This window comes from Berghia stephanieae, chromosome 7 (genome assembly GCF_034508935.2).
Source record: "Berghia stephanieae isolate SIO BIC M18660-M18661 chromosome 7, UCSD_Bste_1.3, whole genome shotgun sequence".
In the NCBI taxonomy this organism is placed as follows: Eukaryota; Metazoa; Mollusca; class Gastropoda; order Nudibranchia; family Aeolidiidae; genus Berghia; species Berghia stephanieae.
Window position 1 is genome coordinate 62,506,573 of NC_088366.1, and position 16,088 is coordinate 62,522,660.

Consider the following 16,088-nt stretch of genomic DNA (forward strand, 5'->3'; position numbering starts at 1 on the left):
TGAAGTGACTCTGTACACTGAAAATGGGTACAATCTTGGGGGAAATGCGTACAAGCGTACAATCGCTGAAAATGCGTACAATTCCGCATTTTTTGCAGTAGGTTGGCAGCTCTGAAAATGTAACAGCTTAAAAATTGAACAAAATACCGAACAACTAACTTTTCATGCTCAAAACTTTGGCCTATAATAGAAGAGTCTTGAGCCTGACACATTCCTATCTAAATATTTTGTTCTATTTTCAAGCCATCGTGTTCGCTCTTGTTCAACACTTTACACATTTCGAGTGTATTTGACAACTAAACTGCTTAAACGGAAAAGCCAATTTTCAGCTAAATTATTTTAGTTCGCTGCTTCAAAATTGATTGAAAAGATTCTTTTTATAATCAAAAATTATTTTTTTTTAAATTGGAGAAGCAAGTGCTCTTATCCTTCATTCTAGATTCGCTGTTTTCGGTGTAAGCAGTTTTTCCTGGCTCGATTCTATGTATTATCATTATGTTGCACTCTTTTACTTGAGCACAAAAGTTTCGAAAGTTTTTTAATTCAACGTCCTGTCAAGACAAATTAGTTAATTTAAATGGCAGCAAAAATATTATAATTATAGTTGTGAAAATGGAAGGAAAGAAAAAATTTTTTTTTTTAATTGAGCCAAATTATATTTGGTATTGAAGACATAGTAATACAGCAGTGCTAGGCGCACTCATAAATACAAGGCTAAATGGAAAAGTGCCATCTTTTCATGTCAAATCCTAAGGAATCGACAATGAAATACCGTGATGAGATGAGTTTCATCTCAAAAGCTGTACAATAATGGTGTAGAAATAATACAGATCTTTATATAGAACTTCACTTATAACTTTGATTCAATTTTGTTAAGAGCTAGAAAGAGCCAACGTAAAAAGTAGGAAATAATACAACCGATTTGATTTAAGTCCGTCCATCTCTGGCAGTGAAACGCTCAACAAAAAGATGAATCGAAGAGTGGAAGTGGGGGGATCTATAGTCTTTTTTAAAATCAAAAGTCATAACAAGGAATGTTTAATGAAATACAGAGCATTTAACTTACTTGTGAAATAGTGATGACATGTCACATCAAAAGACACCAATATAAATAGTTTAATATTAATTCTCGTGTAATATTTTACAGCACTTGTTTTGAAATTAAACAGTTTTTGTTGTTTCGCTTTGTTTGTTTATAAGGGTTTACGGCGTTTGCAACACATTTAGGTCATATCAGCGCCAGTAAAAAGGAAGAAAATTGGATAGTAAAAACATTCTAAATGCAAAATTAAAAGGACTCGAGGAAAAGATAAGACAAAGGGTAGTGGTTCATATAGGGAACAGATGAAGATCCCAAGAGCATACTATCAGTGTACTTAGTTTGAGATTACCCAAAAGCCTCAACCAGACACCAGCACAAGATCCCACTAAGAGGAATACACTCAAATGTTTAAAATAAAAATAATAATAACAACAGTACATAACAGAGAGATGTTTTACAAGGAGAAAAATATCCCCCAAAACAATAACTATACATTCAACTGTTTCCCCCCTAGCCAAGGACTCCGACCCGGACAAAACTAAGTAATCTCATTCCAAGCCAAAGACAGAAAGCAATTGAAAAACAGGTACAGGGGTATAGGAGACACAGGAAGTACCTTCCTGCCCACTATGGGAGGTCAGGATCCCCACCCAGCCAAAGACAGAAAGCAATTGAAAAACAGATAAGGAGACACAGGAAGTACCTCCCTGCCCACTATGGGAGAACAGTTTTTGATTCATATCTTCAGATTTAACTAAGACTTGCACCATTGCAAAAATAATTTTAAATTGTTAATTTAAGTATGATATCGTTAAACCCAAATCATACACAAACCATCTGGTGACAGGCTAATTTGTTTAGAAAGGCTTATAGCTCGTTACAGCCCTAGTTTAAAAAAGAAAATAAAAAAAAGGTGAAGGATAGTTAAAATTGAAATCATTCAAGAAAAACATAATTTTAATTAATGAAGGAGACATTTTTACCAAAATCTTATAAAATCATGTTGACAGACCTGGCATTTGATGAATTGTAATCCCTAAATGTATAATTTTTACTCGTATTTAAGTGAATTATCAATTTCAAACGCTTTCAGAGTGTTGTAGCGCAGTTCAATCGGATAAAATGTCCATTTCTAACCAAAAATACAATGGTCTTTATCACCATTTCTCCCAAATTTGTTTAAAATCCGAATCTGGAGTTTAAAAAAAACAAACATCAACTTTGTGCCGTTGAAATTTGTATAAATGGCAGGACTGTGTTCATAATTATATAAAAGACAAAGCATGAAGAACAATAAATTACCAAGATTCTACCAAAAAAAAGATGAAACTATGAGATTTGCAGTTGGAAGACTCCAGCTAAATGCATCTAAAAAAAAATAAAAAAATTAGAGAGCATGGCACAATCTTTTGCAGGTAAGCTTAGTTAGCGACATAAATAAGTTGTGAAAAAAATAAATACAAATTCTCAAACACGATACAGTTGAGCATAATATTATAATAGGTTTATGCTATGGCCACGAAAAAGCTCTTGAAAAATTTAGTCATATAATAAGTGAATCAGGAAGACTGTGTGCAAAACAAATGAGGTGACAACAAAGTCTGCGCATCTGAAAATGTTCTGTTGATGAAAAACAATAAATGCCAAAGATTTGAAGACACCAATACCGATATGAGTAGCAATCAAGAATACATCAGGAGGAAAATAGAAATATGATTGGCCGAGTAAGACCTGCTTTAAAAAAAGAATTAAACATTTATTTATTTTATTCTTTTTTATTTTTTTAAAATGTAACACCTTGTTCATTCATCATTCATACCTAAAATTGTAATATTACAGAAGAGTCAACAATGGAATTGCAAATTTTGTAATGAACACTATTCAATTTCCTTCAAGAGTTTTTCGTTCCATTACAACGATGTATGTAAAAGTAACCATTTGGGTTATCAAAGTAATTTAGAAATGAACCTATAAAAGTAGTGAAACACCCTTTTTTTTCTTCACACCTAACTGAATATTTAGATAACCACTGAACTACAAAGTGTTTACTCATATTTTCAAAATTTTTAATTCATTATGACGGGTTTTGAGTGTATAGAAATACAAATATGTTGCAACTTGTTAACACCGGGTGGCTCAATGAGTAGGAAAAAAAGAAAAATATTTTAAAAAGAACCTTTTTTTCTGTTTTGTTTTGTTTTTAGGTTTCACTGCGGGTTTAGGTCATTTCAGAAAATCAAAACAAAAAATGATAAAATAGTCAAACGATCCAGATCTAGCTATCGAGAAGCAAAGAAAATGTAAGACGAAAAAATCAGTTCCAAGAGAGATCAAAAGTAGATTAAATAATTAAATAAAAAGTAATATTATATCTTTGCAGGTAATATGAAACCATTTCCATCTCAACTGGATCTTACCAAAAAGGGGATACCATAAAATAAGGTTATACTACTATAAATATAAAGAAAACCTGGCATATAGAGAAATGACTAATGTATAAACTGGTCAAAAAAGGCTCATGGAGGACAATCATTTCTACTGGCACAATTGGTTGAGAGCACTCTTATCATCAGCTCAATGGAATAAGGATCAGATCACTACGCACTTTCCAAATTAAGCCCATTCTGCTACTGAGTTCTCTATTTGTTGCTCAATATTGAAATAAAAAAGTCCATAAACCTTCTTTGGCAGCACGTCTTAGAAATCAAAATTTGACTCATCTCTAAATAATGCTATTAAATCATTTGAGTAACGCAAGTATGGGAACATTTTACCTTGGCAGTTAACACATCTTAAATTTTCACGTGTGTACAAACTTTTTATAGAATTACATCAGTCTTCTAAATTGGAGAGAATCACAGCAAAACATTGGATAACATATCAACTGTGATTCCTCTGTCTGTTTTTATTAGACATCAAAGCACTTACAACACTTAAAAGTCATTACAACAGCCTTTTAACCAATTTTTCATTTCTGTTGAGAACAGGGTCACAAATTCATGTAAAAGAACCATTCAAAGGCAATGACTGAACAAATTAAAATATAAAATATACATAACAGTACATTATATACTCTATGCACAAATCAAATACATTAATAAAATTAGTATATTACAGTTTTTTTTAGTTATTTTCTTATTTATACCTAAGGTGCAATAAAAGACAATTTTTATAAATTAATCAAGTCGTTCATTCATTCATTTGAACACATCACACGATAAGCATCTGCCAAATTCATCCACTCACACGATAAACGTCCACCAACTTCATCCAATCACATGACAAGCATCTGTCAACTTCATTGCAATCACACTATACGCTTCTGTCAAAATCATCCAGTTACATGATAAACATCAGCTCATCCATCCAATCACAGGACCAACATTTGTCAAACTGCATCAATCACCATTTCATTGCTCGCAGCGAAATAAAATAAAGTGGAATAATAATTCTGTATTATTCTGATTCCTCTACGAATAATCTATATACACGGTTATTTAGTTATTAATTTTACAGCACACACAAAAAAAGTGTAAGTAAAAAGGAAGATGAAGGGAGAATCAAAAGAGGATAGATCTAAAGTATATCTTGTGTTCACAAGCACCTGAGTAAGACGAGAATGAAAAGTGCAATCTATCCATATTTCAGGCGTGAAACTTATCTAAACCACATCCACCACGACACACAGGTATGTTTGTTTTGTTTTTAAGGGTTTTACGGCACTTGCAACACATTAAGGCCATATCAGCGCAAGTAAAAAGGAAGAAAATGGAATAGTAAAAAGTTCTAGAATTACAATTAAAGCACAAAAGAAAAGGTGAGACAAAGGGGAATTGGTTCAAATAGGGAACAGATGTAGATTCCAAGAGCACACCGACAAAGTTTGAGATCACCTAAAAGTCTCATCCAGACACAAGCACATGTTCCAACAAGAGGAATACACTCAAATGTTTACCAATCATATAATATAATATGTAAACTAAACATAATACAATGCATAACAGAGAGATGATTTACAAGGAAAAAAATATCATCTCCCAAAACAATAACTATGCATTTGACTGTTTCCCTCCCAGCCAAGGAACTCCGGCAAGGTTCAGGACAAAACTAAGAAATCTCATTCCAAGACAATGACAGGAAGCAATTGGAAAACGGATATGGGGGGATAGAAGACACAGCATGTACCTCCCTGCCCACTATGGGAGGTCAGGATCCCCACCCAGACACACAGGTATAGAATCCCAGCCAAAAGTGACACACCAAAACCATAACAAAGCATCAAACATAACAACACGCTTAATATAACTTGATGATACACAACAGATAAGATTTCATCCTCTTCCTCCCCGCGCCTAATAATTAACAAACACAACACCAAAGTAATTAAAATTGTAAAAAAAAAAATAAATAAATAAATAAAATTATAAAAAAAACAACAAAGCAAAACACTAAACAAAACAAACAAGGACTTTTTTTTCACTCAGTAGAGAATATTAATTAACCAAGACAGGGTACTTTCAGTCCAGGACAAGAACAGACAGCGATACGGAAGAAGAAAGCCCAATATAGGGGGATAGAAGATACAGAAAAAGGCAAAAAAATGACCTCCCCGATTCATAAAGGAGGCTAATGACTCCCACTCGTTTTACACATAAATATGCCCATAAATTAATATAATTAATATGACATAGTGCACCATTGGTCATCAAAGGGAACCAATATCGCTAAGAAATGAAGTACTTTTAAGCATTCATAACTTCAATTGTTGATATAAGTTAAAATTGACACAAGTCACTCCAAAGAAAACATTTCTCACCCAGTAGTGTTAAAATTCTTCACAACAACACTTTTTGTCTCCAGAAAGCTGATTTAGGAATAATTCTACGCCAATCAAAGCGTCACTCAATACTATTTCATGTCTTTCTTTAGTACAGACAACCAAGAACTTATCAGGTGAAATCCTTGAAATTCTGATAATATAAACAGTCCACAGATAATGAAAGTCAAGTTTGCATCCAGTGCACAACACAATATTCCATTTCTCAGAATTGAAATCACAATTTACAGAATTTATAGTAGTATAACAAGAGTTTTTGATATTTCTAGCACTCTATCTCATTCCTAGATACATGAATGCTTTGTAGTAGATTGTTACATAAACTGGTAAGGGGCAGTGTGCGTGCAAGTGCTAGCTGCTGCTACTGCTGTCATTGCTACTTTCAGGATTGTCCTCATTGGGTGTGTCATTTCTGTTGGTGGTGTTGTCACCACTACACGGTTGCCTGGCACTGTGAGTACTTTGGGGGGTCAGCAAACAGACTAGCTGGGCTGACAAGTCTAAAGATGAGGGGCAAAGTTTTTCCTTTTCTTGAAATGCATTTTGAAGAACCTGTGCACGATCCTGAAAAGAAATGGAGAATAGATAGAATTCCAAATAAATTAACACTTTTGTGTGTTTGGTTAACATTATTTAAAGATACACACAGAGCATAGTTTAAACACTGTCAAAGTGCTTTAGTAATTCTATTCCTACTAATTGCAGCTATGTCAAATACAAAATTTATATATATATATATATATTCCCCCCCCCCTCCCCAAGTTAAATAAAAAATTTAAAGATTAACTTTTTATGAAAATTGAATTTCATCAGATAAACAATTTCTCTATCTCATATAGTTTACAATCTAAATATTTTGAATTCTGTACCAAAACAATGCCTGCCAACCCTTCCGCTTTTGGCGGAATCATTCCTATTTTCATTCTGCCTTTCTGCTATTCCACCATTGTCTCTAAAATTCTTATTATTAAAAAAATGATTATAATGGTAATTTTAAAAAAGGGGGGTAGGGGGTATTTTCTTCTTTTTTTTTTTAAAGCTTGCCAAAAGGGAGCTAAGTAGGAAAATTAACTGCACTCTCTCCCTATCCCCTTCCCTATTTCATTACCTAACACATGTGATAGGTATTTTTACCAGCTGTGCCAGAATACTGTCTTTATTTGTTTCGTGGCAAAGTTGGTGGAAATTCTTACTCAGAATTCTCATTGACTAGAAATTCCTATTTTTTTTGGTCTTAAATTCCTATTTTCTGACGTTCTGATTCCACCAAAATAGGATTTAAAAATTTATTTTTTTTGCCTATGCCCTGACAAGCCACAATGTCTATCCAGTGTCGTTTGGAGACAGTGACACAAACTTTCCTATACTTGATCTAACATTACTTACAACAGTAACATTGCTTTTTTAAAAATTCAACACTTACAACAAGTGGTATATCGACATTGTGTGTCTGTATATTGTGACAGTCCTCTGGCTTCACGTGAGCAAAGAACTTGATTGGCGATTGGCCCACCTCCAGAATGGCCTTGGCAAATGGTGCCATCCACTTGATGCAAGGATAAAGGTCTGCCCAGTTGAAACCTAGAAAAAAAAGAGGAAGAAAATTTCCTTTATTCATCCCGTAGGGGAAATTTGTCTCTAAGGTCTATTCCAAGGGAAGACTGGAAAACACCGGTGTCAGCCGCAAACTGAAATGAGGCGACGTGACTAGCTCAAGGCTACACAACATAGCGGATACTCGAACTCGGTACCTTTCGGGTACGAAGCAAATATCGTACCGTTGTGCCACGCTGTCCCATGACATACCAAAACGAACACAGTATATTGTGAATCCTCTCTGCCTTTACATAGGCAAGCTGTAAACAGTATTTTACATGAACTAATACAATAGCTTACATAAAAGGAACAAAATTTGTAATATGAGCTTAAATCCTTCAGCCAACGATTGAGCAATCAACTAAAAGCTAGTCTATCTGGAAATGATTGGGTGACTGAGTCTTTTACTTTTTAGCATTCTATCTATCAGGTGGGAAAACAATCATTTTAAAGTTCATTTACCATTCATTACAGACATTGAGATGGACCTTATGGCTCTAAATGACTACAAAACAATGGGTAAAGTTTAAAACAATGGCCAACCAAGCATCTTGAAAGATACATCGTCCAAGAAAAAAAAATTGAATTAAAAATAAAAAACCCATATCTTATTCAATATTATGATTAACAATATCTTTTTATACCAGTTTGCAAAGTGAGAAAGAATGAAAGAGAAATATTTAAGAAATTTTGGTTTTTTGAGCGGGGGGGGGGGGGGGGGGGGGGGGGGAGAGAGAGAGGAGAGGAGGGAGGTTTTAGCTCAAGAAAGGAAATAGAAATCTTACTGGAAACTTCCATGACCAGCTGTTCATTGGTATGATGGTACATAGCAGCGGCAGCTATCACACTGTAACGGAATTTCAATGACCCAGAATCCATCAGGCACAGGTCACAAAGCTGGAGAGAGAGAGAGAGAGGATTAGAATTAAATTACCACATGAGTATTAGTGACAAAAATGGGTGACATTAAAAGCTTTAAGGAACTGACTCTATAACTCCCCCACAAATTCAATGGAACAATTCTTCTTTGATTTAAATTAAGCATTTGCATACATATATGTATACATTGTAGCCATAGATTCTCAACTTTGTGTTTATACATTTCCATGCATGCCACGTCTGTTAACGAATTTCCATTTTTTTTTTTTTTATGAATAAAGTATATATTATTATTATTATTATTTATATACTATATTGAAGCACGAAACAAAAGACCCAAGGATGAAAACAATTTAAACTGAGGAAAAAAAAAACAGACATCACTGTATAAACATATTGTTTGGTATAGGTTCTTCTATTGACAAAAATGAAAATCTGAAAATCTTTTATTCGTTGATAATTCATTCTATTTTTCTTTTCTTCCCTCCATTAACTCTCTCTCGTTCACCCTCATGGATATTCGAACAAATATGTTCGATTTTCCATTCATATGAACTCGAGAGTCAATAGGGTATACGTGCCTTAGACAAATTTTAAAAAGTCAAAGCATGGGAATATGTCAGTTTTGAAAAATCGTGGAAAAGCCCACTAGCACTAGTGCGGCTATGTAGTCTTGTGGTATGACACTCGCTTTCAGATCGGAAGGTACTGGGTTTGAGCCTCGCTCGGCGCATAGTTGAGTCCTTGGAAAAGGCTCTTTACTCACATTCTCTCACCACAGACAGGTGGAAAATGAGAACCTGGCCGTTAACAGTGTTGTCCTTGTCCGAAAAATTGAAATATCGCCTAACAGGCTTCATGTCTCGTCCGAAAAATTGTAATATCGCCTAACAGGCGTCATGTCTTGTCCTAAATGTTAAATGTTGCTGTTGACCAGGGACCCCTTGTAAAGCGCTTTGAGCACATTTAGTGGATATTTCACTATATAAAGCTCAATTAAGTAATTAAGCACAAATACCGCCCAACTTACCCTTGAAATTTGAATAAACGCATGAGATGAAAACTGTGGAAAGACGAAGCCAAACTCGTAGTCTCTGATTCTGTCCAGATTGGCCATTTGGAGGTAGATGCTTAACCAGGCATTTGTTGTCATCGGGCTTAGGTCCCACTTCAAGGCCTGGAGAGAAGAAAGTCAAAAAAAAAAAAAAAACGATGAAGGATCAAACTTACATGTAAACACAATCATCAAATTATTGGCTTCAACAGGAAATGGTTACCATACATTTTTGTGATTGATTTTTTTTTTTTTAAATTTATTTTTTTTGCTAAAACTTGAGAATGGTATTATAATATGGTCCAGAACTGCCAACCTTCTTCTTCTTCTTCTTCTTCTTCTTCTTCAAGTACCAAGTCTGTGCCAGACATCGGTGATCATGGTACGCCATTCATCTCTCTGATCAGATAACCTCAGAAAACTAATATTACTCTTCTCTTTCTTTGTCACCCAGCTGTTCAAACTATTCAAATATGTTTTTCTTGGTCTACCTTTACTCTTTTTTCCTTCTATCTTTCCTGTGAGAGCAAGATGTTCAATATAGTAAAACAATAGCAGTAGACTAACTATCTAATGTATAGAAAAAGATCAGAATGTATGAATTTAACTTCAAAAAATTTCAAATTGATGATATAAAATGTAAAATAACTGAGCCGTTATTTCACAATTTAAGCGTTTTATCTTAAAATATAGTTTTGGTTTGTTATTTTAAAAAGGAGGTTAATATCAGGTTAAAAAGTATCATCAGGATTCAATGTTTACCTTCAGCATAATCATTTCCTGTCTGACAATATCAATCTCTGAACAGGCAGAATCTGTGACGTAGGCAAACTCTGCTAGTTTGGGTGGGTAGATTTCCTAGTGGCCAGAGACAAAACAGTGGATTAAAAATTTAACAAATTATAATAACAATTGTAATAAATAATAATAACATGTAATAATTTATGATGATGATGATAATAATAATAATAATAATAATAATAATAATAATAATAATCATAATAATAATAATAATAATAATAATAACAACAACATGAACAATAATAGTAATAATAATAATAATAATAAACAATAATAGTAATAATAATAATAATCAATAATAATAATAATAATAATAATAATAATAATAATAATAATAATAATAATAATAATAATAATAATAATAATAAGGCAGGGAGAAAATATACAAATATAGCAAAATAAACGTTACATTACTTTTCTCTTTCTCTCTCTGCTATTAAGCATATATTTTTATATTATATTTATATTGTGTTCACAGTATCTTTAAACCTACCTCAAGTTTGGCAGCGATAAAGAGTGCCGATATTCCTGTCAACTGTAACTGAGTCTTGGCGACATCCTGTGTCACACTCAAATATCTGTCTATAAAGTCAACGCACAGCGTGAAAGTCTCTTTGTGAAGTCTGTAAACCTCACAAACCTGACAGAGAAAATGTAAAAAACAATTTTTAAAACAAAGTAAAAATGTAAAATTGTAAAAAAAAGAGTTTTTAACTGTTGATCATAATCAACTCACTACCATTTAATATGTTGCATTTCTAAGTTGAAGGAGGGAAAAAAAACAAAAAACAAAAACAAACTGGTGTCCTACCCAAAGGGTAGCAAGTAATTACTATTGTCCGTTTCCACAAACTGGTGTCCTATCCAAAGGGTAGCAAGTAATTGCTATTGACTAGAGAAACCAGGAAAAATTACAGCTCTATTCAGCTCTTGTAACACTATATCTGATCTTGGAATCATATTAATTACAAAAAAATCTCCCATCCCTAAGCCAACTGAACTGTTACATCATTGGCATCCCTCAATTGTAAGTTTTAACATTAAATCGGTAAATTATTTTGGGAAAAATTAAAAATTTAATATGAATTTAAAGAATTCATTTTCTATGTCAATATTACATGAATAATTCTAGATAGACAAGTTATACAAAAGCCACAACTTTCTAATGCATTGCAATAGATTTAGTGTAATTCAGGAAGACCAAGAAATGACGGTGCATAATATGGTTTTGTTTTTTGTTTTTAAGGGTTTTACGGTGCTTGCAACACATTTAGGTCATATCAGCACCAGTAAAAAGGGAGAATATGGGATAGTAAAACTTTCTAAATAGGGGGATAGAAGACACAGTAAGTACCTCCCTGCCCATTATGGGAGGTCAGGAACCCCACCCCGACGGTGCATAATACACACAACACAGACCTGCATTTCAAAAGAGATTAATTGGATTGGCCAATGTATATCATTTTTATTAGTATACAAAAACAGGTCTATATAAAACCAATGTACCATTAAATCCTGTGGTCTGTAGATAATTTCATACTTTTTGACATTTTGGCATTATTTCAATATCAAGAAGGACGACTCACCTCCGATAACCAGTCCAAAAGAATGGATCTCATACGTGGTTGCAACTCGGGGTGATTCTTGAACATTCCAGGGTCTCTCTGGAACGTCTGCTCTTTCTTGACCATATTCTTCCAAACCTCTTTGGAGTTGGCCCAACTGGGAATTAGAAAAGTATAATAAAATGCTTTATGAAGCAGACCTGCCAACCTTCCCAGGATGAAAAGTGTATTCCATGACCCTAAAAAGTGTATTTCTAGCAAAAAAGTGTATTTTGTCCGCACATGTGGAAAAAAAGTGCGCACTATACAAAAATTTATATAAAAGCTAACATCCATCCCAAATCAAAATAAACTCTGATCTTCATCATTCAAGCAATCTCTAGTGGTTACAAAATTATCGATGTATCGAGAAACTAAAACTTAATGGCTATTTAAAATTAGCATAAGGCTCAGAAATTGCAATATCAAAGGAAATTGCTTTCGAAACACTCAAAGAAATGACCAACAGACCCTTAACATGTTGGTAGTATTGATGCTAGTGTCAGTGGAAGAAGTGGTGGTGGTTGTCGTTTACTGGCATGGCTAAATTTTATTCTAGCCTGGTGTCATATTATCAGTCTTATCAAGAGAACAGTGAATATAATGCATGCGACTCTTGTCTTGCATATTATGACTTTATGAATAAATAATTCAAAATCATAATTGCACTAATTATTCCCTCCTCGTCACCAATCAAATGAATAAACGACCATTCATTTAAAGACTACAATACACAATACAATTCAATCATGAATTTAAATTAATAAAAACCAAAGGTACAAATTTTGAAACCCGACATTGCGCACAGACAAAAGACAATGTAACTTTTTTAAAAATATAAATTTGTTGTTGGTTGAAAAAGGTTTGAACACGAAATGTGCAGTATTAAACATCCTATTCCTATTTCTTTTATTGTTTTGGCTTGTACACAGTCTGATTACATGACATGTGAAAAAGTTCTAGCCAGCATGAAGAATAAAAAGTACCGATTTTCTTTGTTTAGAACCAAGCTGCTCGTTGCTGGGCGGATGTGACATCAGACTATTACGTAAATCCTTTTGTAAGTAGTAATAATGTTGTTATTTCTTGAATGTAATACGTATGGTTCAAGGTAATCGGGCTTGTAAATGTTAAAAATAGAACACTCACTTGAATTTTGGCAAAGGTGAGGGGAGGGCGTCGGGGGAGGTAGTGAACAGATTTTCAAATCGAAGCTGGAAATCCAGGGACCGGAACTTGTCAAAGTCTGCATTGGAGGGCGTGTCTGCAGGACGGCAAAGAACCTCTCCGTCCACCTCATCCCCCCACTCCCCTTCCTGGGGAAGACCGAGGACGGCCGACGGATGGGGGACAATGGCAGCTGAGGACACAGACACGTCCTGTGCTATCGTAATCCATTGATTCTGAGGAAATATTTAAATAATAAATAAATAAATAAATAAATAAAAAATTGGCTTCATTCCAAGGAAGGGGTAGAATAATCAAGGCTTGTTGTTTTTGTTTTTAAGTGTTTTACGGCGCTTGCAACACATTTAGGTTATATCAGCGCCAGTAAAAAGGAAGAAAATGGGATAGTAAAAAGTTCTAGAATTACAATTGAAGCACACAAGAAAAAGTAAGACAAAGGGGAACTGGGAACAAATAGGGATCAGATGTAGATTCCAAGAGCACACCACCAATGTACTTAGTTTGAGATCACCTACACGTCTCATCCGGATACAAGCACAAAATCCAACAAGGAGGAACACACTCAAATGCCTACATTATACATTCAAAATAAAAATAATAATACATAACAGAGAGATGATTTACAAGGGAAAAAAATATCATCTCCCAAAACAATAACTATGCATATGACTGTATTTTGTACGTGCCCGACGTCTTTATCCGGAAGGCGGCAGTGCCGGGTCGTCGGAGTCAGTTAACCCTAATGAGCTTTCCAAACTAAGGAGGATCAGAAAGAAGGAAACGGAGCCTTCTCAATCTTGATTCCACCAGCACCACCAGAGGACACGGATTCAAACTCTCCAAGGAAAGGTGTTCTCTAAATCTTAGGCCGAACTTTTTCTCAGTTCGGGTAGTCGACAAATGGAACCGCCTGCCTGCAACAGTTGTCGACGCCCCTTCATTGCAGGCATTCAAGTGCCGTCTTGACGCTCATTGTGAAACAGAAAAATACTGTTTGTAAAGTAAAATTCAGACACCACCTTCCACTATGTGGCATGTCCAGTTTTGAGATACGTGAATTAAATACGTTCACGAATGCACAAGAGCAGATAAAAGGCTGTAAAAGACTGCATAAATCTTGACTTATATCATATCATATCAAGACGGACGGGTTTTTGTATGTTTCGGAGTGGATTCACGCCATCAGTAATCGATACATTATAATATCGCTAACCATTTACCGGTAAAGTACAAATCCTGATCTTATTTTTTAAAGCGCATTAGGCATTCGAGCGTATCGTTGGATGACAGCAAAAACAAAACAAGAAAGTTAAAAAAAAAACAATTGGCAAAATAAATAAATAAATGTTAATAGTAAATTTTAGTCAGAAACGCATCCAAACTGCGCCCTCCACTTCCTTCTCAAAAAGGAGAATTGAACACCAAACGCATAATTTCCTCTTTTGACTACAAAAAACAAAGGGAGGCCTTCAGAAAGCTCCTACATCCCCCAGTATTCTTGTTCTTTATATTCTTGTAGGGGGTTTGGGAGGGGGGAACTTTTCCTTAAAAATTCTCCCCCTTCCAGAACATTACAAATAAAAAAGTTTCCCCCCTCCCAAACCCCCTACTAGAACAAGAATACTGGGGATGTAGGAGCTTTCGGAAGGCCTCCCCCAAAAACAAACAAACGAGATGGAATAAATATTTACCGGATTGACTCCGGAATCCATGCTGAAATTCAAAATCGAAACCAAGTTTCTTGACACTTCTTCCATCCCTAGTCAGTCAACAAAGGCGATTTTTGAATTATGAAAACACCATAAAACTTTCTCTCAATCTTGAACGTTATTACAAATGAAATAAAAAGTCAACGAGAACTCGAGAACTAAAAGTCATCGACTGTTAAATCTATGAGCAAAGTAAAGACAACACAGCCAACACCGAAGTCACAACCCGAGCGGCTAAATCCATTTATTTTTTTTTTAAATGCAGTTTACGACATTTTTTCTTTCAACTATTTAAAAGTTCTATCTTTGAGAAAATGGCAGTATGAAGAGGAAAAAACTTACAATAAAATAAAGATGATAAAACTTATAAAATATTCGGCTTCGGATCTAAGTGAAACCAAACGTTGTCTAGTGAAAAAAAAAAAATAGAAAAGAAACACACAAAAATGGCTCATAGATATCTATCACAAATGAATAAATAATTAAATAAATACACATAAAAAGGACAAATATCACACAATCACACTATTCCACATATCACAAATCAATAAAATACACATAAAAAGGACACATGTCACACAATCACACTATTCCACAACCACGCTCTGAAATAAAATACTGTGTACAACCGAGTTAAATCAGGATGAGCACACTCAGAAACACAATAATGTGAAGAAAAAATATCAAGTGTGCTAAAGTATGGCTTGGTCAGCCTCTTCAAGACTATTAATGCTATGCGTTTTGATAAAATATTCATATCACCCGCCAGTCGGATATTACTATTACGTACCGAAACACAAAACCATGCGTAACCATAAACGTTTCTGGTCTAAGGGAATACAATATTTAGTGAGAACTACTCATAAAATGACCGGCTAAGAACAATAACAACGAACTGGGTGCCGTCAAATTCGCACCTTCTTCAATGGGCATGATCTATAGATAGAATGCGGTTGGCCGAGGAGTTCACAACATTACCATCCGGAAGTTTAACGGACCAACACACAAACTCTGTGTAACCATGAACTTTTATAGTCTGGTTAATACAGTGTAGTGAGAACAACTCACAAACGCGGATGGCAAAAACAATAACAAAGGCCTGAGTGACGTCATCTGCATACTATCTTTCTTACATTTCCATGTGCTCGAGGCCATAGGTCACATTGCAAAGTGTGCTCAAAATGACCTACATAGTGAAAAGTGTTCACAGTTTTTAAGAAATATCCAACGTCACAATAGATAGTTCGAAGATGACGTCACACATGTCTTTGTTGTTTTTTTTGCCATCCGCGTTTATGAGTAATGCTCACTGAACTGTATTAACCCGACTATAAACGTTCATGGATACACACAGTTTTGTGTGTTGGTCCGTTATACT

General features: G+C 34.6%; 1 protein-coding gene across 9 annotated transcripts in view; it reads right to left on the minus strand.

Moving 5' to 3' along the window:
- Nucleotides 1-405: 405 nt before the first annotated feature.
- LOC144977622 (G1/S-specific cyclin-E1-like) overlaps nucleotides 406-16,088 on the minus strand; it is a 63,049-nt gene continuing 47,366 nt past the window's right edge. For all 9 annotated transcript variants that reach the window (XM_078923027.1, XM_078923026.1, XM_078923029.1 and 6 more), the window contains 8 exons: nucleotides 12,963-13,216; nucleotides 11,796-11,931; nucleotides 10,703-10,849; nucleotides 10,171-10,266; nucleotides 9,385-9,531; nucleotides 8,261-8,372; nucleotides 7,303-7,460; nucleotides 406-6,443 (listed from right to left, as the gene is read on the minus strand). In XM_078923027.1, coding sequence (XP_078779153.1) covers nucleotides 6,231-6,443; nucleotides 7,303-7,460; nucleotides 8,261-8,372; nucleotides 9,385-9,531; nucleotides 10,171-10,266; nucleotides 10,703-10,849; nucleotides 11,796-11,931; nucleotides 12,963-13,216 — 1,263 coding nt within the window. In that variant the 3' untranslated portion in view covers nucleotides 406-6,230. The remainder of the gene's footprint in view (nucleotides 6,444-7,302; nucleotides 7,461-8,260; nucleotides 8,373-9,384; nucleotides 9,532-10,170; nucleotides 10,267-10,702; nucleotides 10,850-11,795; nucleotides 11,932-12,962; nucleotides 13,217-16,088) is intronic.